The sequence below is a fragment of the Piliocolobus tephrosceles genome, chromosome X (assembly GCF_002776525.5).
Source record: "Piliocolobus tephrosceles isolate RC106 chromosome X, ASM277652v3, whole genome shotgun sequence".
Lineage (NCBI taxonomy): Eukaryota > Metazoa > Chordata > Mammalia > Primates > Cercopithecidae > Piliocolobus > Piliocolobus tephrosceles.
Window position 1 is genome coordinate 67,292,623 of NC_045455.1, and position 26,734 is coordinate 67,319,356.

General features: G+C 40.9%; 1 protein-coding gene across 2 annotated transcripts in view; it reads left to right on the forward strand.

Moving 5' to 3' along the window:
• The first annotated feature begins 440 nt into the window (after positions 1-440).
• KPNA3 (karyopherin subunit alpha 3) overlaps positions 441-26,734 on the forward strand; it is a 94,313-nt gene continuing 68,019 nt past the window's right edge. For both annotated transcript variants that reach the window (XM_023187314.1, XM_031934941.1), the window contains exon 1: positions 441-916. In XM_023187314.1, coding sequence (XP_023043082.1) covers positions 848-916 — 69 coding nt within the window. In that variant the 5' untranslated portion in view covers positions 441-847. The remainder of the gene's footprint in view (positions 917-26,734) is intronic.

Below are 26,734 nucleotides of genomic sequence, written 5' to 3' on the forward strand. Positions count from 1 at the left end.
GCACGTAAACACCCGTATCACGTACATACACATGTACATGTCAGGTAGAAATACATGCTATTTATAAAACTGAAGCAGAGCATGGACACAGCGAATGAAGGTGGCTGCTATTTGGGAAGACCTCCAAAAAAGCGAGACCGCGAAGCACCCCGCGGTTGTTCTTTTTCTGATTTTCTACCTACCGGCAGCGAGGTGCGCTCCCAGGAAGCTCCGCCCTCTTCCTCCTGATAGGGCGCAAGGTGCCAGGGAAGCTCCCCTCTCTTCCCCGCCCAGAGGCGGCCTTGTGGGGGCGGAGCTTTGCGCCCAGCAATCTGAGCGCAGCGCGCAAAAAGCCGCGCGCACAAGGGTCCCGGCATTCTCCTCGTTCGCGCTAGGCGTGGAGAATTACCCCAGGCGGATCGTGGCATGCTGGGAACTGTAGTTGACGACCGCTGCCCCCACGCCTGAGGGGCGGTAAAAGCCGCCAGGTCCGGCTCCATTTCTGACACCAGACTTGCAGCACCCAGGGGTTGTGGACAGCCCTAGCAGGGGAAGACGGCAGGGTCATCCCGAGAACCAACGGGCACGTCCAGTCCGGCGAACGCCCAAGCTGGTCGCCGCCCCCGGTCACGTGTCGCCAGCCTCCACGGGCGCGCGCCGCTCTCAGCACCGTTCCCGCCCCACCCGGCCCGGCAGTCGGCCCGCGCCTCCCCCGGCGCTACTGCCACCTCGCGCTCGGAGGCGTCACGGAACGTGCTCTCCTCTCCCCCTCCCCCCTCCTGCTCTTCTCCTCCTCCCCCTCCCGCGCCGAGACTCGCCGCCGCCGCCGCAGCCGCAGGAGTAGCCGCCGCTGGAGCCGCGCGCAGCCATGGCCGAGAACCCCAGCTTGGAAAACCACCGCATCAAGAGCTTCAAGAACAAGGGCCGCGATGTGGAAGTGAGTGTGCTTCCGTGGTCTGGGCCCGCCTGGCCGCGCCGGGCCAGCGACGCGGGGAGGGGCGGGGGGCCGGCGCCGGGCTGGTTCTCGCCGGCTTGTGGTCGGTCGGAGTTGGCCGCCGCCTCCCGTCACCGCGGCCCCGGGTTGGGCGGAGCGGGCGGTGAGACGCGGGCCGGGCTGCAGTCACCCTCCGAAGCTGCCGGCGCTGCGACCGCGAAATGCCGGGGTTTTCGGCCCCGTCACGCGGGCGCGGCCTTGTGTCGGCGAGGAGGGGATATGGAGCTGAGGCGGGGTCCGCGGGCCGGGGCCGCCCGAATGAACGGGGATGCTGCCGCCCCGGCCCGCCGACCGCACAGCCGAGGGGGCGGCCGCTCCTTGAGCCCGCCGCTGGTGCAACCTTCCGCCCGGTGCAGCCCCCTCTGCGCCTCCCGCGCGGCTGCACATGGAGCCTCGGCTCTGCCGGTCCCGGCTGCTACCTTCTGCTAGCCGGGCCCAGGCGGGCGGTGGCGGCCCGCAGAGGGGGGTGGGGACCAGCCGGGTAACTGACTTGTTTGAGGGTGATAGAGGGGGGAGGGTAGGATGCGCCAGGACCATTTTCTTATATTCCAGTGATCGTCTTTGGACTAGTCGTGCCGAGCTGTTCTAGCTCATACTCCTGCAACTGCTGGCATTTGGAGCGAGCTGAAGGTGGACAATAGTTTGCCGTCTATTGTGTTCAGGCTTCGGAAAAGAGGTTGTTCCGACCTCAGCTCATAGGACTTATTTTCTTAGCCTTTCTTGGAGTGGGGTGTGCATAGAGTGATAATTTCTTTGACACGTTTTACTAAAATTAATTGGATACATAGGGTTCATACGTTCTCTTACGTACCTCTTGCTCCAAGCTAGTAGAATTTCCAAGTGGTTGCAAAACTAAACATTCATCGCGGTCACTCAGTTAGTTGCTACTCAGCATGTTGCCATTGTCTCATTAAGGTGACATTAGCAGGTACTATTTGCAAACTCGGCTTGTTGAGGCAGCGCTAGAGGTCTCTCTGCAGCTACTGAAAACAGTAAGTATAATGCACAAACTTCACTGGGACCGTGACCTTTGGATTTGTTAGGGGGAAAATGGTTTTAAGGCCACAGCCTTCTTTTCTAATACTAGGCGACATGATTTGCAGTTTTGTAATTTTTGGTAAGAAGCTAGTGTGATTAAGAGGTGTGTGTTTTATCCTATCTTAAGAAAGGTTGTGGGGGTAAATACACCATTCAGCGTTCTATTTTGTAGAGCGCTACAAAATAGGCCGTTTTACAGAGCTACAAAATTAAATACTAGTAGGAAAATACCTAGGGAGATATCTGTGGAATTCCCATTTAAATGAGTCAAAGATCATATATTCTTTCCTGGTCATGGTTAAATATCCTTTGTGAGAAATACATCTAAGCAAAAACTTGGGAATAGAAACAAGAAATTTTGGAACTGCCTCCTGTTACCGGTCCACTTGATGACAAGTGTTAATTTTGAACTTTCCCCATTAGGAATTTTTCTTGAAGCCTACCCTGTTCCAAATAAAAATGTACTGAAAAATACATTTTTTTCAAATGTACAAAAAATACTCATATTGTTTGTACGGAAGAACCAGTAACGTTCTTCCTTCTCTTGGATATTGGTACAGGTTTGAGTTTCATTGTTCACCTCTATTATTGTGTTATGGTAGCTCAGTGATACTTAGTAAGGACTCCTGCACATAATAGGTACAAAACAAATATTTGCTGATGATAAGAATGTAACCAGTGACTTTTAGATGCATGAAAAAGAGCATGGTTGCTAAGCCATTCAGCCTGGTGTTGGTCACAACATTACATTTCTCAGGACTCTATGGGTAACTAACACATGAAATAGACATTCAAATGGTAGTTCTAATGTGGCAGACACTGTGTTAAGAGCTTCATGATACCTTATTTAATCTGTGTAACAAGTGTATGAGTTAGGTGTGGCATTATCCCCACTTTACATGAGGAAAGTATTTTTTGAGACGGAGTCTTGCTGCTTTACCCAGGTTGAAGCGCTCAGGCACTCGTAGCTCAGCTGCAAGCTCAAACTCCTAGGCTCAAGGAATCTTCACACCATGGCCTCGCAAGTAGCTGGGACTACAGGCAGACACCATCACACTTGGCTAATTTTTTAATCTTTTGTAGAGACGGGGTCTAGCTTTATTGCCCAAGCTTGTCTTGAACTCCTGGGCTCCAGTGATTCTCCCACCTCAGCCTTCCAAAGTGTTGGAACTACAGATGCTAGCCATCGCACCCAGCTGGAACTTTAGGTACAAACCCTCAGTGTGCTTATGTAGCCTGTGCATGTCACTCAGTGGATGTGAGTATTATTTATTCACTGATTGTCTATGGGTATCTATCAATGTTAGGTCTTGGGGATAAGGAATAAGATGCAGTCTGTACCTCAAGGAGTTTACAGTCCAGTGGGGGTGATAATTACAATGCAGAACAACAATTGTTACAGTGTGGTGTTCCGAAAATGCATGCCAAAAAACTACTTGGAGGTGAGCAGAAAGGGAAGATACTCTGGTTGATTTCTAATGGATGAATGGGAGTGAGCTGATGGTGAAGGATGAAAGAAAGGTGGCCAGGCAAAGAGTGGGAGAAGGCGGGTGGAAGAAAGGGGCATTCCAGACCAGAGGAAGCATTAATTGAAGAGTCCTGAGAGAAATGTAGGAGAGAGAGAGACTGAAAGGTAAACTGGGGTCAAATCTGAGGAAGGGCCTTTATTGGGGATTTAGGCATATCTAAGAGTAGATAACCATGCTTAGTCTTGTCCATTAGAAACATAGTACAACTTAACTCTGTAACTGAGTAGTTGTGGTTATCAGGCTGTTATAAAACAGTGAGATGCACTTTGATAAGCTGTGATGCCTATTTTTTCACATACAGGATAGACAAAAGCTGAAACAGGAATTGTAGAAGCAGCTGATACACAAGATGTTAGGTGCAAGAATAAGATACTTGTTAAAGAAAATAAAAGGATACAGTTATGCCAGGGGATTGTGAGTAGAGACAGGGTTGAGGAAGAAAATTTCTTTATTGTTCAGTCAAGAGAGACTTTAAGAGATCTTTGGAGAGGAAAAAAAAATGAGGTTAGTGAATCTTATAGGAAGTATGTACCAAACTTAAAAGGGGCATGTTAACTGGTGAATAAATATCCGGGTAAAAAAGAAGAGTGATTATATTAAAGAGAGGAGACTTCCAGATGGCCTGTGTTGGTCCAAGAATATCTTGTGGCAAAGAGTTGCTTGGAAGCTTTTTCTTGATAGGGAAATCTGAAGGAATTTATTCCAGAGCAAAGAGGAGGTGTAACATGATTAGAACAATGGAAAGGGTGACAGGGCAGTAATACCTAGAGTTCATTTTTGAGAAATAGTGCTGCTGTCTGGTCTGCAAGGAAGAGTTTTCCAAAAAATTGAGACTGGGAATGGCTACAACCTGGAATGAGGATTTGATGATGCTGTTCTTCCTCCCTCTTCCTCCTCCTCCACATTCGTTTTGTAAAGATCACTGAAGAGAAAGGGGGTAAAGGTTATTCTGAAGTTTATAGATGGAGGAAGGGAAGGAGTAATTATTATCACTGATAGAAATTTGGAGCTTGGGTAGGGGAATGGATTTTGTAGCTGAAACTAGGAAGTACATATTGGAAGGGAAACATTTCCTTTTATTTGTCCTGGAATGTGCTTTTTAAAAAACAAAACAAAACAGGGTCTGGCTCTGTCACCCAGGGTGGAGTGCAGTGGCCCAATCTCAGCTCACTATAACCTCCACCTCCTCCCAGGCTCAAGCCATCCTCCCATCTCAGCCCCTTGAGTAGCTGGGACTATAGTCACATGCCACCACACCCGGCTAATTTTCGTGTTCTTTGTAGAGATGGGGTTTTGCCATGTTGCCCAGGCTGGTTTCAAATTGCTAGCTCAAGTTATCCCCCTGCCTTGACCTCTCAAAGTGTTGGGATTAGGGACATGAGCCACCATGCCCGGTCCTGGAATGTGCATTTTAATACTAGACCTTTTCATGTAAGGCATGGATTCTTAAAAACTTTTTTCCTGTTTTCAAAGATAACTTGTAGAAAAGTGTGCAAAACAGAAACATTCTGTTTAATGAATACTTACAAAACAAATGCTCAGGTAACTGCAATCCACGCCAGCTTCTCATTTTCTTGCTCCTGTATATCTCAAGGATGTGACATTTTCATTAGTAACAGTAATTAATAATCATTATTTTAAAAACCTTAACATTTATTGTTTACAGTATACCAGTGCTAAGAACTTTATATAGATTATCTATTTAATCTTCACAACAGTCCTATCAAGTAGGTACTATTGTTATCCCCATTTACTGCTGAGGAAATTTGAGGCCTACAACTCTTAAGTGGCCCTGAGTTTCCATTGGGTGTTAAGTGGCAAAGCCTGGACTTATATCAAAGCTTGATGCTAAGCAGCCGGGTGCAATGGCTCACGCCTGTAATCCTAGCACTTTGGGAGGCTGAGGCAGGTGGATCGCCAGAGGTCAGGAGTTCGAGACCAGCCTGGCCAACATGGTGAAACCCCCCCCCCATCTCTACTAAAAATGCAAGAATTAGCCAGGTGTGGTGGCTCATGCCTGTAATCCCAGCTACAAGGGAGGCTGAGGCGAGATAATCACTTGAACCAGGGAGGTGGAGATTGCAGTGAGCCGAGATTGTGCCACTGCACTCAAGTCTGGGTGACAGAGTGAAACTTTGTCTCAAAAACAAAGCTTGATGCTAAAGCCAGAACTCTTGCTTACTGTGCTGTACTCCACCGAAGGGAATCTAAGACTTAACTTGTACAAACCATGCCTGAAAGTTAGTGAATGGGGAAAATAACGAAGAAACATTGACTATCAATCTCAAAAATTGCTATTTCTTTTTTTTTTTCGAGATGGAGTCTCGCTCTGTCGCCCAGGCTGGAGTGCACTGGCCAGATCTCAGCTCGCTGCAAGCTCCGCCTCCCGGGTTTACGCCATTCTCCTGCCTCAGCCTCCCGAGTAGGTGGGACTACGGGCGCCCGCCACCTCGCCTGGCTAGTTTTTTGTATTTTTTTAGTAGAGACGGGGTTTCACCATGTTAGCCAGGATGGTCTCGATCTCCTGACCTCGTGATCCGTCCGCCTCGGCCTCCCAAAGTGCTGGGATTACAAGCTTGAGCCACATGCCCAGCCTAGAAATTGCTATTTCTATATTTTAAAACCTTGCTAATAATTTTTGATGAACTTTATTATTAGATTTATTTGCCTTTTTATCTTTTTACTCCTGCAAAGTTTCCTTCTTATCAGCAAGGAGCCGGTTAGTTGGTTTTACCAAAAAATGATAATCCATAATGGGCTTAACACTTAAGCTTTCTGCTTTAGCTTCTGATACTAGGGCTAATATATATTTTCTCACCTGCAAAATTCAGTTAGCTCTACCAGACTTGCTTCTGTCTCTCTGGAACCTCCAATGGTAAGTGGCAGTATCTGATTGTCCAAGTTTAAAACTCTATCCTTGACTCCCTTCTCTTCCCCTCCTTCATCCTTTTCTGTATTAGTCATCTGAAGAACCCTCATGTTTGTACCTGTTACCAACCTTACTTCCACTGCCCCTAGTTTAGACCCTTACCTTTCTTGCCTGAACAAGTATACTAGTGTACCTAGCTCTTCTGTGTTCAGTATCTTCTCTCCCCAGTGTATCTTGTGGATTGATTTCTCAGATCTTTCTGTGTTACTTTCCTGTTTATGATTCTTCCCATTGACTTCAGGATAAAAATCCTTAGCATGCCACACATAGTTAAAAGACCCTACCTTTTTTACCTCACCTTGTACTTTTTCTTATATCTCCTTTGTGCCAGCTGTGATGAAGTACTGGAGATGCTTCAGTAAGCAGTAGTTTCTTCTTCATGCCTTTGTATATGCTGTTCTTTGTGCCTTTTGGCTGTCTGTTGAGTTGGGGCTCACTCTGGCAACATATCTCTTCAGTGAGACTCCTTCATATATCTCTGGAACACCAAGATTCCAATTCTGCTACACCATGTCATTCTAGTTAAAAACAAAAAACAGACCTTTAAAAATTCTCCGTGAGGCCTTTCCTGACTTATAGCATGCTTGGTGCTATCAGTTCCTATTCTTTTCCTCCTCTCTAGTGTTTTCCTATGTGAATTTTCCTTCACCTATTTGGGATAAATTGTTGTGATACACAACAAATTCTGTTTGTGTATAGCTATTCGAGTATTTGGGCTCTGTCGAGAAGCTCACTGAGAATAGATAACCTTGGATGTAACTTGAAACACATGAAACTTAATAGAGACGAGAGACTAGATGGTATACCTGAAAAAAATCTACATTTGGGAATGAAAGGTTCAGTATTATTCTAAGACATTAATTTTCTTTTGGTGTTGACTCCATGGCATCGATACTGTTGCCTAGCCCACCTTGAACAGCCTGTTCTCCTATAATGTATTTCTGTAACATGAACTCACTCATACTTGAGTGGTAAATAAAAGATTTTTTATTTACTTGAATGGTAAATAATAAGGCAAAATTCATATTAGTTCATATGTGATTTTTAGTAGCACATTAATGTTTAGCACTCTCAAATAACAGCAGCTGAACATAAAGTACAGAAACACAGTTGAACGGATCAAGTCCAGGAGTATACATATTGGCCATGCACCCGTGTTCTGCCTCTTGGCTCTGTTTAACCATGTGCAGTGTTTAAAGGTGCTTACTACCATCCGTCCTGTACATTTCCCTCTTTCTTCCTAAGTTTGAAGAGTGTTAAGTGTTTCAGGAATCTATATGTCATAGAACAGACAAACTTTTTTTGTTGTTGTTGTTGAATTCACTAATGGGGCATATACTGCTTCCTGGTTCTCGGAGTACTCTTTTTCAGTCAGCTTTGCTAAGTCTTCTTCCTACCCCTTTGAATGTGGTAGGCATGGCTTGGGATTCTGTCTACGATTCTTTTATCTATAGACTGTTTTTCTTGCTCATATCAGCAGCTCCCTTGGCTTTAATCATCATTTCAGTGTAGGGGGACTTAAATTTCATAAAATCATCATCTGGAAATTATTCACATGAACATCTTTTTAGCTTCTCAAGCTCGAAGTGTTTAAAGCCATGTTCTGCCTTTGTTTTTTCTTTTTTCTGTTTATGGCATCATCACCCTCACTGTGACCTGAATTTGAAACTTGAGAGGCTTCTTGGACTTCTTTCTCCTCTTCCACATTCAGTCAGATGTCAGTTATGGAGCTCGAATCTCTGTGCTGTCTCTGGATTTTGGCCCTGCCTCTATATTCTGCTGCCTCCAGCCTACTTTAGGCCTTATTACCTGTCACCTTCCTGTTTAAAAACTATCTCCAAAGTGGTGTTCTTCCTCTAGTTTATGAGATTTTTCAGTGAGCCTGATGCCTGATTATTTCTCCAGATTCAGCCTTCTTCCCCCACCCCCTTAAGCCCTAGCAACACTGAACTTCTTATATGCTTATACATAATCTGGAATCCCGCCTGCCCCTCCTCGCCAGTGCTATTTCTATTCTCAGGGCCATCTTGCTGACTGGAATATCCTTCTCTGCCTCCTGTTGCCTGGCTAATTCCTACCACTTTTAAATACTCAACTCTGGGTAGGTACCATTCTTTGCTCCTGGAAGAAGTCTGAGTGTATCTTTCTCATTGCAATTATGATAATGTATTCTAATTAGATTTTATTTTTCTTACTAGATTGTGAGCTTTTTGAGGGCACAGACTATGTATCTTCATTGCCTCCCACTTAGTACAGTGACTAGAACCAAGCAAGCACTAAAATATTCCTTGAATAAATACATCCTAGGCACCACAGACACGATAATTTTCTCAACGTATTTTTTAACCGAAACATTTACTCTTTTAGTGCCTTTTTCTACCGCTTCCCACATCAACTCCAAGCTTTTTATTATGACAGGTGAAGTTCTGGGAGATTAAGGCATGTACATAGTGAATGAATTAGTGATTAAGGCTAATTTATATGGCTAAGTAACATTCCTTTATATGTATATACCACATTTTGTTTATGCATTCATCTATGGATGAATACTTGGGTTGTTTCCAACTTTAGTCTGTTGTCTCCCAACCATTTAAAAATGCCACTAATTTGTTCAGGTCAGTTTTCTTATATTAAATTGCACTATATGAAATTGCTTTTTTCCAGGTTTGTAACAACAGCCAAGTATTGGCAATTTCATGTGGTTTAGCCTAATAGACTGTCCTAATTACTGGGTTTGTCTGTTTCCTTCTGGTAGTGCTTAACTGGTTCCTCTTATTTTTGTTTTTTTTTTTTAAATCACTGGATTTTTTGTAATCTGGAAGTTTTTTAAAAAAAAATTTTAAAACATTTTTGAGACAGAATCTTGCTGTTGCCTGGGCTGGAGTGCAGTGACATGATCATGGCTCAAGCAATCCTCCTGCCTCAGGGTCTTGAATAGCTAGGACTACAGGTACATACCACCGTGTCCAGCTTATTTACTTTTTGTAGTGATGGGGTCTTGCTGTGTTGCCCAGGCTGGTCTTGAACTCCTGTCCTCAAGCAGTCCTCCCTCCTCAACCTCCCAAAATGCTGGGATTATAGGCATGAGCCACTAAGCCCAGCCTAAACTGGAAGTTTCATTTAAAGGCTTGATAAGCTTCAAGTTAAGCTTTTATTTATTTATTTAAACTTCAGTTGGTGATAGTGTGTACTTCAGAATGATAATAAGATTGGTCATAGGGTTCAGGTGATAAAGAACAAATAGTTTAATGCCATGAATGTGAAAGTTATTTAACAGTTTGTGAAGTGAATTTTAGTTATTTGGGTGAAATGCTGCATGAACTGGGTGAAATGTGACATGAACTGGATGACATTTCAAGAAGTGGAAAAAAAAGTAACTTGGTATCCAGTAAAGGAGTTACAAAGTATATTTCTAGAACTTCTAACTTCAGAGTCAGTAGGATTTTCTTTCTATGACTGACACCACTCCTCAGTTGACTTTTTGTTTAGTTAGCATACGGTTTGGCTGTACAGTTGGCCCTTTGTAACCTGTGGATTCGTAGGGCTGACTGTACTGTACCATTTTATAGAAGAGACTTGAACATCTGCAGATTTTAATATCTTCGGGGGAGGGAGCATGTGGAGCCAACCCCCCGAGGATACTGAGGGAGGACTGTATTCTCATTTTCAAGTCTATTCCTTTATCTTGGAGGTGAAGGAATATTAAAAGTTTAAGGAGGACGTAGCTATCCTTTTTGCAGTTTTACTATTAAGAAAAATTTTGTTACAGCATAGCCAACATCAGCAGTTAAAATGTAAAATAAATCTTGACTGTATTTACTTGGAATTAATCATTCTCGATTTTCTGGGTTAGGGAGGTTGTATATATACAAGATATTACTTTATTTTGACACCTGCCTTAAATATAGTTTAGTTGTTTTCTTGGTTCTTGAGAATGCAATATCCATTATGCATGTGGATATTGGGTTTTGCTTTTATATAAGTGATGCCTTCAGGTTGTTAGACTAACAGAATTTTGTCCTTGATTTTTATGCTTGTGGAGTTTTTGCTATTCATAATTTTTTTGGCATGTCCTTCCCTTACTTTTAGTCTATCAGCTTTCTCTTTGATATTGTCGGCATGTTTACCTGTGGTAGCCCCTGTGTTTCTTTTTATTTGATGCTTTACATATTCTAGTGACTTGGGAAACAGATTTATTAAACATTTATTTAGCTTTTTTTTTTTTTTTTTTTGAGATAGGGTCTTGCTCTGTCACCCAGGCTGGAGTACAGTGGCACAGTCACGGCTCACTGCATCCTTAACCTCCCAGGCTCAAGTGATCTGCTCAAATAGCTGGACAGGTGCATGCCATCAAGCCCAGCTAATTTTTATATTTTTTGTAGAGACAGGCTGTCGCCATGTTGCCCAAGCTGATCTCAAACTCTTGGGCTCAAGCAATTCACCAACCTCAGCCTCCCAAAGTACTGGGATTACAGGCATGAGCCCCCGCTCCCGGCGTGTTTAGTATTTTCTACATGCTGTGTAGACATCATTAGGTGCCAAAGATTATAAATATGAAAATATTCCCTGATCTAAGGAAGTTCAGTTTAGTGGGAGAGACTGATACTTAAGCATATGGCTAGTGTACAGTGTGATAAATTCTATGATACAGGTACATAATTTGTAAAGTACTATAAGAGCATAGAAAAAGTGTGACTGTACCTGGGGAAAATTAGTAAGGTTACACAGAAGGTCATACTTGAGCTAGGTCTTGAAGGATGAGTTTGCCAACTCAGAAAGAAAAATAGCATGAATAACAGTGACTGTGTCATGGAGTCTGAAGGCTGGGCATGTTTAAACTGCAGCTGTTATGGGGGGCATCATATCCATTCTCCCTGCTTTTGGAAACAGCCTTCTGATTTGGCCTTGGGAAGCTACGTTTCTGCCATTGGATATCTCGTGGGATTTTTAATGTAGGTGATCCTGCCTCTGGTTAATTGATGTGCCTCACACTTTTCTGGCTAACACAAATTAGGCTAATTCTATCTCTGGCATTTAAATCTTGAGTGAGCTGTTACTGAGACCTAATTGATTCATCCTGACAGAAGTACTGTGAAGGTAACCATCCATTAATTCCTGCCGGCTAGATATGTGGGAGTTGCTTCCATAGACTTGATTCTTCAGCTTTGCCTTGGTTTTGTGAATTACTCTATATTCTACCAATAAATTCACTCTTCCCTTTTTTTCTTAAGTTAACCCAAGTCAATTTCTGTTGTTTGCAACATAACTCTAAGGTGATCAACTGTCTTGGTTTGCCTGGAACTGAGGTAGTTCCCAGTATACAGGACTTTCAGTGTTCAAACAGAGAAAGTCCTGGACAAACCTTAACACGTTGGTTGCTCTAATTGAAACAGTTTGGGTGTAAAAATAATGAGTTCTCGGAATCCAAATGTTGTTCAGATGAAAATATTCAGTATGCAGCTGAAAACGGTGCAGAACTAGCTTGCTTCAGTTATGTCACTCAGCAGCTATTCGAATTCTTTACTAAGTGTGAGGGATAAAACAATGAAAATAATGATAACCAGTAATTGCTGAGCACATAACTATGTGCAAGGCACTGTGTTTATATGAATAACCTTAAATAATCCTCACAAAGTTTATGTTATATAGAGGAAGAAAATGAGTTCTTCTTCATTTTCTTCTTAATTTGTTAAGAACATATGGTTAGGAAGGGGCAGAACTTGCATTCAGTCCCAGATTTCCAACTTTAAAACTCCGTGCCCTTAATAGCTGTTTTTCTACTTCACCTCAGGGTTCCTGCTCAAGGAATGTGTAGACTACTATGCAGATGATATGAAAGCAAGTAAATATTTCCTGTAGTGGAAGTGTGTACCTAGTAGAGCGGGCACATGGGGAAAGAATCACCTGAGTTGGCCTGGGTGAGTCACGGAAGGCTTCATGGAGGTGATTGTGCCTGAGCTGAAAGTAGAAAAATGTGTAGGTATTTGTGGTAAATCTTGGGCAAGCCTGAAAGTAAGAGACAGTGTGATACGTTCTGGGGAACTAAAGTAATTCAGTATTTCTGGCTGGGCGCGGTGGCCTTATGCCTGTAATCCCAGCACTTTGGGAGGTTGAGGTGGGCGGATCACCTGAGGTCAGGAGTTTGAGACCAGCCTGGCCAACATGGTGAAACGCTGTCTCTACTAAAAATGCAACAATTAGCCAGGTGTGGTGGCGTGCCCCTGTAGTCCCAGGTACTCCAGAGGCTGAGGCAGGAGAATCGCTTGAACCTGCAAGGCAGAGGTTGCAGTGAGCGGAGATTGCACCATTGCATTCCAGCCCGGGTGATGGAGTGAGACTCCGTCTTAAAATAAATAAATAAACAAAAATAGAAAAGAAATATTTCTTCAATATTCAGGTGGAGTAATTGGAAATTTGGGTAGAACAGACAAGAGCTAGATTGTGAAAAACCTTTTCTCTGGGGAACATTTTAAATAGTGAAATAGATTGTGCATTTAGAAGCATTGCTTTGGTTATACCATAGGGGATGGATTGATGAAGATGAGAAGAGAGTTTGGGAGTAACAGCAAACCCTCAAGGTCTCAGATAGGTGGCCTGACTATAGCATTGGCACTGAAATTGAAAAGCAGAAAAGTTATTAGGACTAATCTTTTGGCATATTTTACCTTACAGAATAGAGGTTGGCAAGTTTTTTGTAAAGAGCCATAATATTTTTTAAAAGCCTAAATATTAAGGCTTTGAGGGCCATTCTGCTTGTATTCCAACTATTCCCCTGTGCCTTGAGCACAACAGCAGCCATAGACTGTAGGCAAACAAATGAGTGTGGTTGTATTCTAATAAAGCTTTATTTATGGAATCAGTTGGGGGTCTGGATTTGGCTCACAGGCCCTTCTAGGCTAGTGTGGCCAGTGGTGAAGATTAATAGTTCAAAGCAGTGACTAGAGTAAGATAATAATATAGGTGAGGGATTATAGGGATAAGAACGAAAGAGGAGCAGGGGAGTAAACAACCCTGAGGAACCAAATCATATTAGGAGACAAGGTGAAAATGGTGCTGAGGGAGTCTGTAGGAAGCTTAGCAGCAAAATGGTGTATCAGAACTTTAGGGATGAGAGTTTCCTGAAGGAGGGGCAGTAATTGCAGTATCAAATGCTACAGAGAGGAGAGGCATGATGAGATCTTAAAATAAGCCTTTCATTGTATTTGCTCATTGGGAGCCAGTGAGAAGTGGAAAACAGAGTGGTGGAGGCTGAAAGCTAGATCATGATGAGCTAAGGAGTGAGTTGGAGTTGAGGTAGTTAGACTAGTTAGAACTTTGGTTTAAATATTTGGTAGTCACGGGAAAGAGGAATCACAGGTTAGCCTGAGGAAGAAGTAGGATTGAAAGAAGGCTGTTCGTTGTTTTTTATTTGTTAAGAAGGGTGGTGTTGACTGTAGGCTAAACTGAAGAAGCCAGAGCAAAAGAGACCTGAGGACTTGGTTAGAAAAGGAACAAACGACTGAGCCTAGATAGAGTAAGTAGGGAGTTGTTAGGGAAGGCAAGTAAGAGATGTAAGAGATGTGGAGAGATCTTGAAGGAGCCTCAGGTGGAAAGGACTTGAAGTACAGACAGAAATGAGGATGGGCTGCGTTAGGGGTAGGGAAACTGGAACAAATTATACTTAGTGGCCTCTATTTTCTTTGACAACGTTATCTATAGAGAATGACGGGTTTAAGAGGTAATACTTGAAGGAAAGGTGTTTCAGGGAAAACAAACTAGGATTTATATAGGAATGAAGGCCCAGCTGAGGTAAGTACTGTACTGGATTGTTATTTTGGTAACAGTAATGAACAGTTTTCAGTTAATTATATCAGATTTAGCTATGAATGCATTCTGGATTTTAGTTAGAATTGTTAAACCAAAATCAAAGTGTAGAAGTCATATTCAATTGAATTGTTAAAAAAAAAATGGGGCCGGGCGCGGTGGCTCACGCCTGTAATCCCAGCACTTTGGGAGGCTGAGGCGGGTGGATCACAAGGTCAGGAGATCGAGACCATCCTGGCTAACACGGTGAAACCCCGTCTCTACAAAAAATGCAAAAAATTAGCTGGGCGTGGTGGCAGGTGCCTGTAGTCCCAGCTACTTGGGAGGTTGAGGCAGGAGAATGGCGTGAACCGGGGAGGCGGAGCTTGCAGTGAGCCGAGATCGGGCCACTGCATTCCAGCCTGGGCAATAAAGCAAGATCAGCGAGGCTCCGTCTCAAAAAAAAAAAAAAAAGGAGCTAGCAGGAACGTTGGAATTTATTGAGTCCAACTCCTTTTTCACAGATGTGAAAATTTAAGGCATAGAAAAATAATGAATGCTGTCCTCTCATCTAGTTGGTAACCAGGTTTTCTGATTTCAGAAAACCAAAAATCACTTGTTTTTAATTATGGGTTTTAGCATAACACACTTAAAAACAAAAGTTCTGGCTGGGCACAGTGGCTCACACCTGTAATCCCAGCACTTTGGAAGACAGAAGAGGGAGGATTGCTTGAGGCTAGGAGTTAAAGACCAGTCTAGGCAATATAGTGAGACCTCATCTCTACAGAAGATTTAAAAAGTAGGCAAGCATGATGGTTCCAACTGTAGTCTCAGCTTGGGAGGCTGAGTTGGGAGGATCTCTTGAGTCCAGGAGGTGGAGGCCACAGTGAGCTGAGATTGTACCGTCTTAGAAAAAACAACAACAAAAAAACAAAAGCTCTCTTTTATAAAACTTTCAAACATATGTAAAAGTAGAGAGAATAATATATTGAACTCCCATGTGGCATTTTAAAACAATTATAATTTATGGTCATTTTGTTTAATTTATATCTTGTTAAAAGAAAGTCCTTAGCCAAATTAAAGAGTTTAACTGAGCAAAGAATGCTTTGTGAATAGGGCAGCCTCCTGAGCCACAGTATGTTCAGAGAGACTCCAGCACGGCCAGGTGGAGGAAGATGTATAGACAGAGGTACAGAAGCAGTCAGACTGGTTACAGCTCGGCATTTGCCTTATTTGAACATGGTGTAAACAGTTGGCCCCTTTGGCCAAAACTTGGTGACTGGCACAAAAGTAGGTTACAGTCTGTTTACACCTCCATTTAGATACATTTATAGTTCACTATGTACAGAGAAACCTTTAGACTGAACTTCAAATATGTAAGGAGACAGCTTTAGACTAAACTTGATTTAATAATTTCTACCCACTTCTACTCTTCCCTGTATTGTTTTGAAGCATAATCTATCAGTATTATGTTTCATCTGCCAAAATTTTAACATATATGCCTAAAAGGTAAAACATACGGTAGTTTCAGTATTTTTTCCCCTTTTAAAACATAACCCACAATATGGGTTAATGTGGGTTATGTGGGCTAAGCAGGTTGATGTGGGTTAATGTGAGTTCTGTGGGCTAAGCAGGTTGATGTGGTTAATTTTTAATTTCCAAAGATGTTTATAAGTTATTATGAGTGGACTTTTTGGAAATAAAGATTTCCTCGTATTGCAGTATTTTGGAAAGTGATTTTACTAAAAAAATAATACAGGCCAGGCATGTGGCTCATGCCTGTAATCTCAGCACTTTGAGAGGCCCAGGTGGGAGGACTGCTTGAAGCCAGGAGTTGTAGACCAGCCTGCTCAGCAAAGTGAGACCCTACCTCTACAAAAAATACAAAAAAAAAAAAAAATCAGCTGGGTGCATTGTCGTGTGCCTGTAGTCCAAGCTCCTTGGGAGGCTGAGGCATGAGGATTGTTTGACCTGAGGAGATCAAGGCTGCACTGAGCACTGCATCACTGCACTCCAGCCCACGTGACAGAGCGAGACCCTGTCTCACATAAAGAAAATAGTATAACAACAGTTTATGTGGCATTTATATAATATTAGGTATTATTAGAGATGATAGGTTATATGCAAATACTATGCCATTTTATATAAAGGGACTTGTGCATCCTTGGATTTTGGTATTAGGAGGTCCTGGAACCTGTATACTTTCTTTGCATTTCCTGTTTCAGAATCACAAAAGGAGTACAGATCCAACTCTTCAGCATATCTTTGTGGTGGTTACAGAGGGTGTTAAGACAGATGCTGTTGTTATTTTTCTTTATTCAAAATGATAATAATAGGGACTGAAAGGTAGAAAGCTGAACAGAGTATGGAGGAAGGCACTGAAATAATTAGAGGGACTGGATATTGTATGTGTATTCCTCAACATTTGAATCAGCAAGAAAAAAGGAATTAGGTAGACTGAGAAGGATGAACATGTTGGCTAAATATTGGGCTACAGATTGTAGAGATGCATATATGGGTGGTAGAGAAAAAGTAGAAACTAGCTTTTGTTGTCCTCAGCTAGCAGAGAGCAATGGACTATATACAGTTAGTATCTTTTTATAAATTTGAACTGACTATAAATTTGAAACTACTTCCCATGACTATATGTATCTTGGTTTTGAAATATATACTTCGGAATGCTTATTGAGGTGCTTTTTTTTGTCTTTAGATTATGCAGAAATAATTTTAGTTAACTTTAGCATGTGGTATTTTAAACAAGGGTCAGAAAAACATCAGAAATGGATAGAAGCATTTTTCAATAAATATTTTGGGAATGGTCCTTGTATAACTTAATTTATGTACTAATTCATATTATATATTCACTTATAGTTACATTTCTGCTTATTCTACTTACTAGTAGTTAAAAATTAACTATTTTTTAAAGGGAAGGGGAAGATGAAAATAAAAATTGTGATTCTAAATAAAATCTAAGCATTCAGATAGATTCACAGATTTTACAGAGAAAATTTATAAGCTGGTAATTCCCAGTTAGGATTATCATACTATTTAATGATAAAATGCATGTTTACTCCTGTATAATAAGAATAAATTCTATTGGCTGGAATCCTTCAATAAATGTGAAAATAATTTAAAATGCTTCCTCACTGCTCTTGGGCAATTTAAAGTTACTGTCAGGGACTATGGCTGGTAACAACAGTGTGGTTTTCAGTTATCTGTTAGAGTTCTGGAAACCTTGTTTTTGCTTGGAAGAAAGAATTGATACTTGGATGTTAAAGTTCTATAGGGGCACAGCTGGGTGTGGTAGCTCATGCGTGTAATCCCAGCACTTTGGGAGGCTGAGGTGGGCAGATCTCTTGAGGCCAGGAGTTCGAGACCAGCCTGGTCAACATGATGAAACCCTTGTCTCTACTAAAAATACAAAAAAAAAAAAGTTCTATAGGGGCTGGATATTTGTTTTGTTTTCTAAATTTTGTGGATGTGGGGCTAGTGCAAACAAACATTTTTGTGTATCCTGTTGAACTCTTGAAACTTTGGAAAATTTGGAATATTTGAGAGGCTTGGAACTAAATAAATCCAATTTCAGAATACAGAGAGAGAAAGTACATGGGCTGTTGTAGTACAAAAAGCATTGTCACTGAATATGACCCACCCCAAGTCAGATTGAACAAACATTGGTTGTACAAACTCTTTTTTCAATATTGTGGAGCCAGAAGGAAATAAAAATGAATGAAACAAGATCCTTGTATTCAAGGGACATATTTAATTTAATAAGGTAAATAATAACTGAAGGCAACTATAAAACAGAACATGATAGTTTAGTAAGAGTAAAGGAAGTTTGGGAACACAGAGAAAGGATAGGTGTGAATTACAGCCTTAGAGATTTGTGAGGGCTTCTTGGTGGAGATGAACTGGGCCTTGAATGTTTCATGGTTTGACGAAGATGCATAAGTTAGAAAAGCAGAAGCAAATATTTTTTAAAGCTGGGTTGTTTGTGATGGTTTACAGCCGTATGGATGAACTTCTCCCTAGTTTGTCTCAGCGACCCAGGGCATTAGCATGAGAGCCTGTTAAATCAGTGTTTCCCATCTGGTGCGCTGCCCTAGGGGTGGCCACCCAGGGACTTGGGTGGTGGAGCCTATGTAGCCTTGTCCTTTTATCTCAGTATGCTGTATAAATATTTTCTGTGTGTGTCGTGATGTGAAAGTGGCTGGGAAGCACTATTTTAACTTACTAAATATTTCTCTCCTGGTAATAAATTCTTCAGTGTATTGTTTAGCGTTTGTCAAAAATAGCTAGAATATTTTCTTTTTTCTTCTTCTTTTTTCTTTTTGTTTTCTGAGACAGTCTCTCGCTCTATTTTCCAGGCTGGAGTGCAATGGCATGATCTCCGCTCACTGCAACCTCCGCCTCCCAGTTCAAGGGATTCTCTTGCCTCAGCCTCCCAAGGAGCTGGGATTACAGGCATGTGCAACCATACCTGGCAAATTTTTGTGTTTTTAGTAGAGGCAGGGTTTCACCATGTTGGTCAAGCTAGTCTTGAACTCTTGACCTCAGGTAATCCACCTGCCTTATAACTTTCATTCTAAGTTTTTGTATTTGTGAACGTGATAGTATTATGTGAGGACATGATATGTTTGTGCATGGCTAAACTTTAATATAATTTAACCAACATATCCCTCCCTATGCTTTTCTTTTGGTAAGCATAGTAAATACTGGACCTATTTCTGAGAAAACTGTACACTGTTTACAGCAGTGCAGGTATTAGGGAGGAAGGGATATTGGGCAGATCTGCTTAGGGTAAAGATAGCCTTGAGAGGAGGTCCAGAGCTCTCTTGTCTAAAAGACAGAGAAGGGAGAATGAGCAAAAGAGAAACCTAAAAGTTCCGAATTTACGATCCAGAGGAAACCAGGCAGCTGGACATCCAGGCCTAGGTGTTATAGGAGACCTCTAGTTATGACTGCTGCCAGGTGTTGAATTCGGGGTATAACTGTAGATTCTTGGGGCTGTGGCTCATGTGACTTTAATTAATCTTTCTCTCTTTTTAAATAATATATTAATTGTATTGAAGTGGAGAAATTGGAGTCTCTGCTGACTTGTATCAAGGAAAAGGACCAAGACCTGGTGTGGTGGCTCACACCTGTAATCCTAGCACTTTGGGAGGCTGAGGCAGGGGGATCACTTGATCCCAGGAGTTTGAGACTAGCCTGGGCAATATGGCAAAACCTTGTCCCTTAAAAAAAAAAAAAAAAAAAAAAAAATTAGCCTGGGTTTAGTGGCGCACACCTGTGGTCCCAGCAACTTGGGAGGTTGAAGTGGGAGGATCCCCTGAGTCTGGGAGGTTGAGGCTGCAGCGAACCGTGATCACTACTCCACTCCAGACTGGGTGACAGAGCGAGACCTGTCTCAAAAAGATGACTATGAATGGGTTAGTCTTGGTGCTATAGACTTTCAGAATGTGGTTACTTCTTCCTTTCTTTTTTCTTTTGGTGAGATAGGAGTTATGTAGTGCCTAGAGGAGTTTCAGGGACCTTCAGAAAATATATAGCACCTTCCTCTTCTTCTTGTTCAGTTCCTCTGCCTAGTAGACTTCAGCAGTGTAAGTTTGGTTTTATAACTACTGTAAAGTCATTTTTACATGAACTCACCACTTAGTCCTAATAATCATTGGAACATAAAATGAACAAAACATTAAAATAGGTGTCATGTAAATGTTATTGTAAATTTTACTTATTTATAACACTCTTAAAGGTTTATTAGTTTTTGACTGCTTACAATTTTTTTAATTACAGGGAATATTTATCAGCTGCCCCAAGTGTTGATAAGCAACACAGGTCCAAGTGCATAATATGGTATTAATAGGATAAAAAATTAGGACATTGGTAATTAAATCATAGAAAAAATAATCTCTGAGGCAGACTAATTTAGAAAGGGCTTTAAATAATTTAAGTACTTCTCAGAATAATTAACATTAAAAAATTACAGAAGTAATACACATCAGTATTTAGCATGATGAGTTTTGACAAGTGATTACCCCCTTGTAACCACTATTGCAATCAAAATGTAAGTATTTCTGTCTTCCCAAAAGTTCCCCCATAGCTCTTTGCAGTAACCCCTTCCTGTCCCTCACCCTTAGCCAAATATTAATCTGCTTTCTTTCATTGATCAGTTTGCCTTTTCCAGAATTTCGTTTAAATCTGATCACAATACATACTCCATTTGTGTCTGACTTTTAAAAAATTTAATATTAACATTAATATTTTGTGTACCTAAAGTTCATTCTTCTTAATTGCTGACTCATATTCATTACATGAATATATCACAACAGTAGTCCATTTACCTACTGTTGGCCATTTGAGTTGTTTCTAGTTTTTGGCAACTATAAGTAAGACTGCTGTGAATATTTGTTTATAAAGCTATGTATTTGTCTTTTGGATCAATGTAAGTCTGTGTGTTTCTCTGTTGGATCAATACCTAGGAATAGAATGGCTGGGTCATATAAGTGTGTATTTAACTGTATTTATTTATTTTGAGACAGAGTTTTGCTTTTGTCACCCAGGCTGAAGTGGAATGGCACAATCTCGGCTCACTGCAGCCTCTGCCTCTTGGGTTCAAACAATTCTCCTGCGTCAGCCTCCTGAGTATCTGAGATTACAGACGTGTGCCACCATGCCCTGCTGATTTTGGTATTTTTAGTAGAGATGGGGTTTCACCATGTTGGCCAGGCTGGTCTGGAACTCCTGACCTCAGGTGATCTACCCACCTCGGCCTCCCAGAGTGCTGGGATTACAGGTGTGAGCCACTGTGCCTGGCCCAACAGTATTTAGAAACTTTGAAATTCTTTTCCAAGGTGGTTGTACTATTTTACATTCACCAACAGTACGTGAATTCTACTTGTTCCACATCCTCACCAATACTTTGTTTTGCTAGTCTTTTAAATTTTCATCATTTTACTAAGTGTATAGAGGTATCTTACTATGGTTTTATTTTGCATTCTTCACATTCTGTTGATGAAGTTGAAGAGCATCTGAAAAATCCACAGCTTACATCATATTAATGGTGTAAATGTAAAGCTTTCCCCCTGAGATCAGGAATAAGACAACGGTATTCATTGTTGTTGTTCCTATTCAGTATTGTACTGGATTTTCTAGCCAACACAATTAATTAGGCAAGAAAACAAAATAAAAGATAACCAGGTTGGAAAATAGGAATTAAAACTCACTATTTGCAAATGTGATCTTCTGGATAGAAAATCCTAAAGAACTCACTTAAAAACTATTAGAGCTAATAAATGATTTCAGCAAGGTTGCAGGATACAAGATCAGTATGTAAAATCAATTGTATTTTCGTATACCAGCAATGGGCAATCTAAAAATCAAAACAGGCCAGGTGTGGTGGCTCATGCCTATAATCCCCAAAATTTGGGAGTCTGAAACAGGTGGGTTGCCTGAACCCAGGAATTCAAGACCAGTCCAGCCTGGGCAACATGGCTAGATCCCATCACTACAAAAAAATACCAAAATTAGCCTAGTCTGGTGGTGTGTACCTGTAGTCCCACCTACTCTAGAGGCTAAGGTGGGAGGATCGCTTGATCTTGGGAAGTCAAGACCGCAGTGAACTATAATTGTGTTACTATGATGAGCAATAGAACCTCCAGCCTGGGTGAGACTGGATAAGCAACAGAGTGAGACCCTGTCTCAAAAATAAAAAATGTAAAAAGCTGGGTGTGGTAGCACATGCCTGTAGTCCCAGCTACTTGGGAGCAGAGGAGGGAGGATCACTTGAGCTGGAGATGTTGAGGCTGCAGTGAATGGCGATTGCGCCACTGCACTCCAGCAGGGGTGACAGAGTGAGACCCTGTCTTAAAAAACAAAATAACAATTTTGTTACAACAGCATTACAAAGAATAAAATAGGAATAAATTCAGCAAAAGTGTAAGACTTTTTTTCTTTATCAGGAATTCATTGCTTACTGAAAGTTTATGACTTGTACGCTGAAAACTACAACTTCATTGAAAGAAAGATCTAAGAAATGGGAATATATTTCATGTTCATGGATTGGAAGAGTTATTGTTAACCTGCAGTATTCCCCAAATGACCTAGGAGATGCAATGCAATTTCCCATAAAATCCAAGCTGACTTGCCTTTTTTCTTTTTTTCGATTCTTTTCTTTTTTCTTCTTTTTCTCCTCTTCTTCTTTCTTCTTTCTCCTCCTCCTCCTCCTCCTCCTCCTCCTTCTCCTTCTTCTTCTTGAAATAAGTTGATTCTGAAATTTGTATGGAATTGCAAAGGACCCTGAATAACCAAAGCAAAACTTGAAAAATAAGAACTAAGTCGAAGGACTCTTATTTAGCAATTTCAGAATTTACAGAACAAGCAAACCTATAGTAATTAAGACCGTGTGGTACTGGCATAAGGATAGACATATGGACCAATGGAATAGAATTGAGAGTCCAGAAATAAACTTTCATATTTACCAGTTATATTTTGGGGTTTTTTTTTTCTTTCTTCTTTCTTTTTTTTTTTTTTTTTTGGTAGGTGGGTAGGTCAATTGATTTTCAACAAGGGTGGCAAAACAGTACAACAAGGAAATAATAGTTTTGGTTTTCTTTTTTCAACAAATGGAACAAATGACTATCCACCTATAAGAGAATATTGGACCCTTATCTCACACAGTATGAAAACCCAACTCAAAGCTGATTAAAGATATACATGTAAAAACTAAAATGTGTAAACTTCTCAGAAGAAAACATCTGTATAGATCTTTGTAACCTTGGCACTGGTTTCATAGTACCATCGTAAAAGCACAAGTGACAAGAGGAAATATAGGTAAATTGGACTTTATCAAAATTAAAATATTTTGTACTTCAAAATACGTCATCAAGGAAGTAGAAAAGTGGCCAGGCATGGTGGCTTGCTCACACCTGTAATCCTAGCACTTTGGGAGGCCAAGGTGGGAGAATCACCTGAGCCCAGGAGTTTGAGACCAGTCTAAGCAGTGTAGTGAGACCTCGTGTTTATAAAACATTTAAAAATTTTCCTGGTGTAGTGGAGCACATCTGTAGTCCAAGCTACTTGGGAGGCTGAGGTGGGAGGATCACTGGCGCCCAGGAAGTTGGGGCAGCAGTGAGTGGTAATCACACTCCTGCACTCCAACCTGGGCATCAGAGCAAGACCCTATCTCCAAAAACAAGAAAGGAGAAAAGCAGCCCGCAAATGGGAGGAAAAAAATTGCAAATCATAATCTGATAAAGATACTACTTAACCTCCAGAATTTGTAAAGAACTACAACTGAACAATACAAAGACAATTTAGTTTAAAAATGGGCGAAGACTTGAACAGTTCCTTGAAGAAGGCATACAAATGACCAACAAACACATGAAAAGATGCTTAATGTTAGTCATTAGGGAAGTGCAAATCAAAAGCAAGAGATACCATTTCACATACACTAAAATGGCTAAAATCAAACAAATAATAGCATTGGGAAGGATAAGTAGAAATTGGAACTCTCATACACTTCTGGTAGGATGTGCAGCAACTTTAGAAAATAGTTTAGCAGTTCGAAATATTAATCGTAGAGTTCTCATATCACCTAGCAATTTTATTTTTAGATATGTGTCCAAGAGATGAAAAACATGTACACAAATGCTTGTTATAGCATTATCCATAGTATCCCCAAAGTGGAAACAACCCAAATGTCCTTGAATGGAAGAATAGGTAGATAAAATGGGGTATGTCCATACAGTGGAATATTATTCAGCAATAAAAAGGAATACAGTATTTATACTAGCTACAGCATGGATGAATCTCAAAAACATGCTAAGTGAAGAAGCCAGACATGAAAGTTCACATATTATATGATTCCATTTATATGAAATGTCTGGGCAATCAAATCCATAGATACAGAAAGTAGATTAGTGATTTCCACTGGTTATGGGAAGGAGCATGGGGAATGAATACTAAAGGGTATGTGATTTCTTTTTGTGGTGATGAGAATGTTCTAAGGTAGTGGTGATGGTTACTCAACTTTGTACTAGAAACCACGGAACTTGTCCTTTTCGGATAAATTTTATGGCGTGGGCATTGTATCTGAATAAAGCTGCTACTAAAAGAAAAAAGGAAAAATATACCTAATAGTAGCATAAATTACCTAAGGAAGGCATTTTCAGAATGGAGTTTATGTAGTAAAAGTAGCGTGGCATTCTGGCTTCTAGTAATGGTGTAATACTGTAGAGTTACCTTCCCATAGATAACAATGATAATATCTGGACAAAATATATTAATTTTTCTTTAAAGGTACTGGAGAGTGATCAAAAGCAGACAGAAACTGGAGGAGAGCCTATTCTTAAAACATAACTATCTTGTGAAATTTATGAGTTGGTAGGTTTTTGTCTGAGGGTGCTCTGTAATCCTCCTGCTACTTGGTGAAGAATACCACAGCCTTATTTGCGTGAAATGTAAGAGTACAGAGTTCTGGGCTAACAGAACAGCAAGAAACTTAGTCGGTAAATCCTGGAAGAGAGGCAGCTAGAAAAAAAAGTGAGTCCAAAAATTCTCATGTAAGATCTGTCCAAATTCTTGGCAGTTTTTAAATACTATGCATGCAGTGGTGGCATATGTGGTACATGGGTGTGTGTCACACAAGCTGGGTTCTTGACATTTAGTAGGTAGAACATTAACTCCTAATAGATTGTTTTAAGTTAAAGTCACAGTTGTGATCCCTAGTGAGTGATCTCAAAATTAAAAGGTGAACCTAAGTGCCAGGAGAGGAATATCTAATGGAATGCTAGAAAAAAAAAAAAATTGTTAACCCAAATGAAGACAGGCCAGCAGAAACAGAGAAATAAAAAACAAATGAGTTGATAAAAAACAAAAATACCATAATGAAATGCCCGATTCCAACAATATCAATCATTACGTTACATTTAAATTGACTAAAGCACCCCAATTAAAAGGCAGAGATTGTCAGACTGGATTAAGAAGCAAGACCCAACTGCATACTGTCCATTTTAAATACATTTTGCACTATGTAGTGCATTTTGATTACAGTGCACCTTGACTTCTCTGTAGCAGCATTTTTTTTTTTGAGACAGAGTCTCTCGGTGTCACCCAGGCTGGAGTGCAATGGCATGATCTTGGCTCACTGCAACCTCAGCCTCCCAGGTTCAAGTGATTCTCCTGCCTTAGCCTCCTGAGTAGCTGGGATTACAGGCATCTGCCACCATGCCCGGCTAATTTTTTGTATTTTAGTAAAAAAAATTTTGTATTGTATTTTTAGTAGCTAATTTTTTGTATTTGTATTTTAGGGGTTTCACTATGTTGGGCAGGCTAATCTTAAATTCCTGACCTAGTGATGTGCCTGCTTTGGCCTCCCGAAGTGCTGATATTGTGTAGCAGCATTTTAAATACAAAGACACAGTTTGAAAGTAGAAAGATGAAAAAATATAATAGTGGTATGTACATTTTGGACTATGTAAGGTAGATTTATTTGTTGTTGGTACTCACATTGTAACTTAGTAATAAAGCACAGGTTTTAATGAATGGTTCGTATAGGTATACTTTGTGCAGTAAACAAGTCGTATTTTGTAGATGTTCTGTAAGGACTTGTTATGGAAGGCACTTTTGCCATACTGTCCCAGAGAGAAAGATTGTGATATCCTTGTTTCTTAAGTGGGGACTCTGGGGTTCAGATGGGTTAAGTAATATGTCCAGGATCACATAGCTAGTTAATGACAGAGCCACTCATATGGTCTTTCCATTGTATAACTCTTGTGGCTTTAATACCTAAGAAGGTACATAGGAATAGATTTCTTTTGAAATTTGAATCACATAATTTTTTAAAGAAGCTTTAAACTGTACACAGTTTGATACTCTTTCACACACATATATACACTGATGAAACCATCACCACAATCAAGATGATGAAAATATAATTTGTAATAGTTCTTTTTATTCTAATTTAATTGATATTACTCTTTTTTTGTTTGAGACAGAGCCTTGCTCTGTCCCCAGGCTGGAGTGCAGTGGCGTGATCTCGGCTCACTGCAACCTCCACCTCCTGGATTCAAGCGAGTCTCCTACCTCAGCCTCCTGAGTAGCTGGAACTGCAGGCGCCCGCCACCACGCCCGGCTAATTTTTGTGTTTTTATTAGAGACGGGGTTTCACCATGTTGGCCAGGCTGGTCTTGAACTCCTGACCTCAAGTGATCCGCCCACCTTGGCCTCCCAAAGTGCTGGGATTACAGGTGTGAGCCACTGTGCCCGGCCTAATTGATGTTATTCTTGCATTAAATTATTTGATGGTATTGCTCTAAAATTTTAAACTCTTGGAACATAATGTCTTGTGTTTAGTCCTAAACCTATACTTTCAGACCTTTTTCCAGTCAGAACTTAAAAAAAAAAAAGAAAAAAAAAAAAATCCTAACTTGATTACCACTGTAAAGAGGAAAAAAAAGGAATCCCATTTCAGTTCTTTGTAAAGTG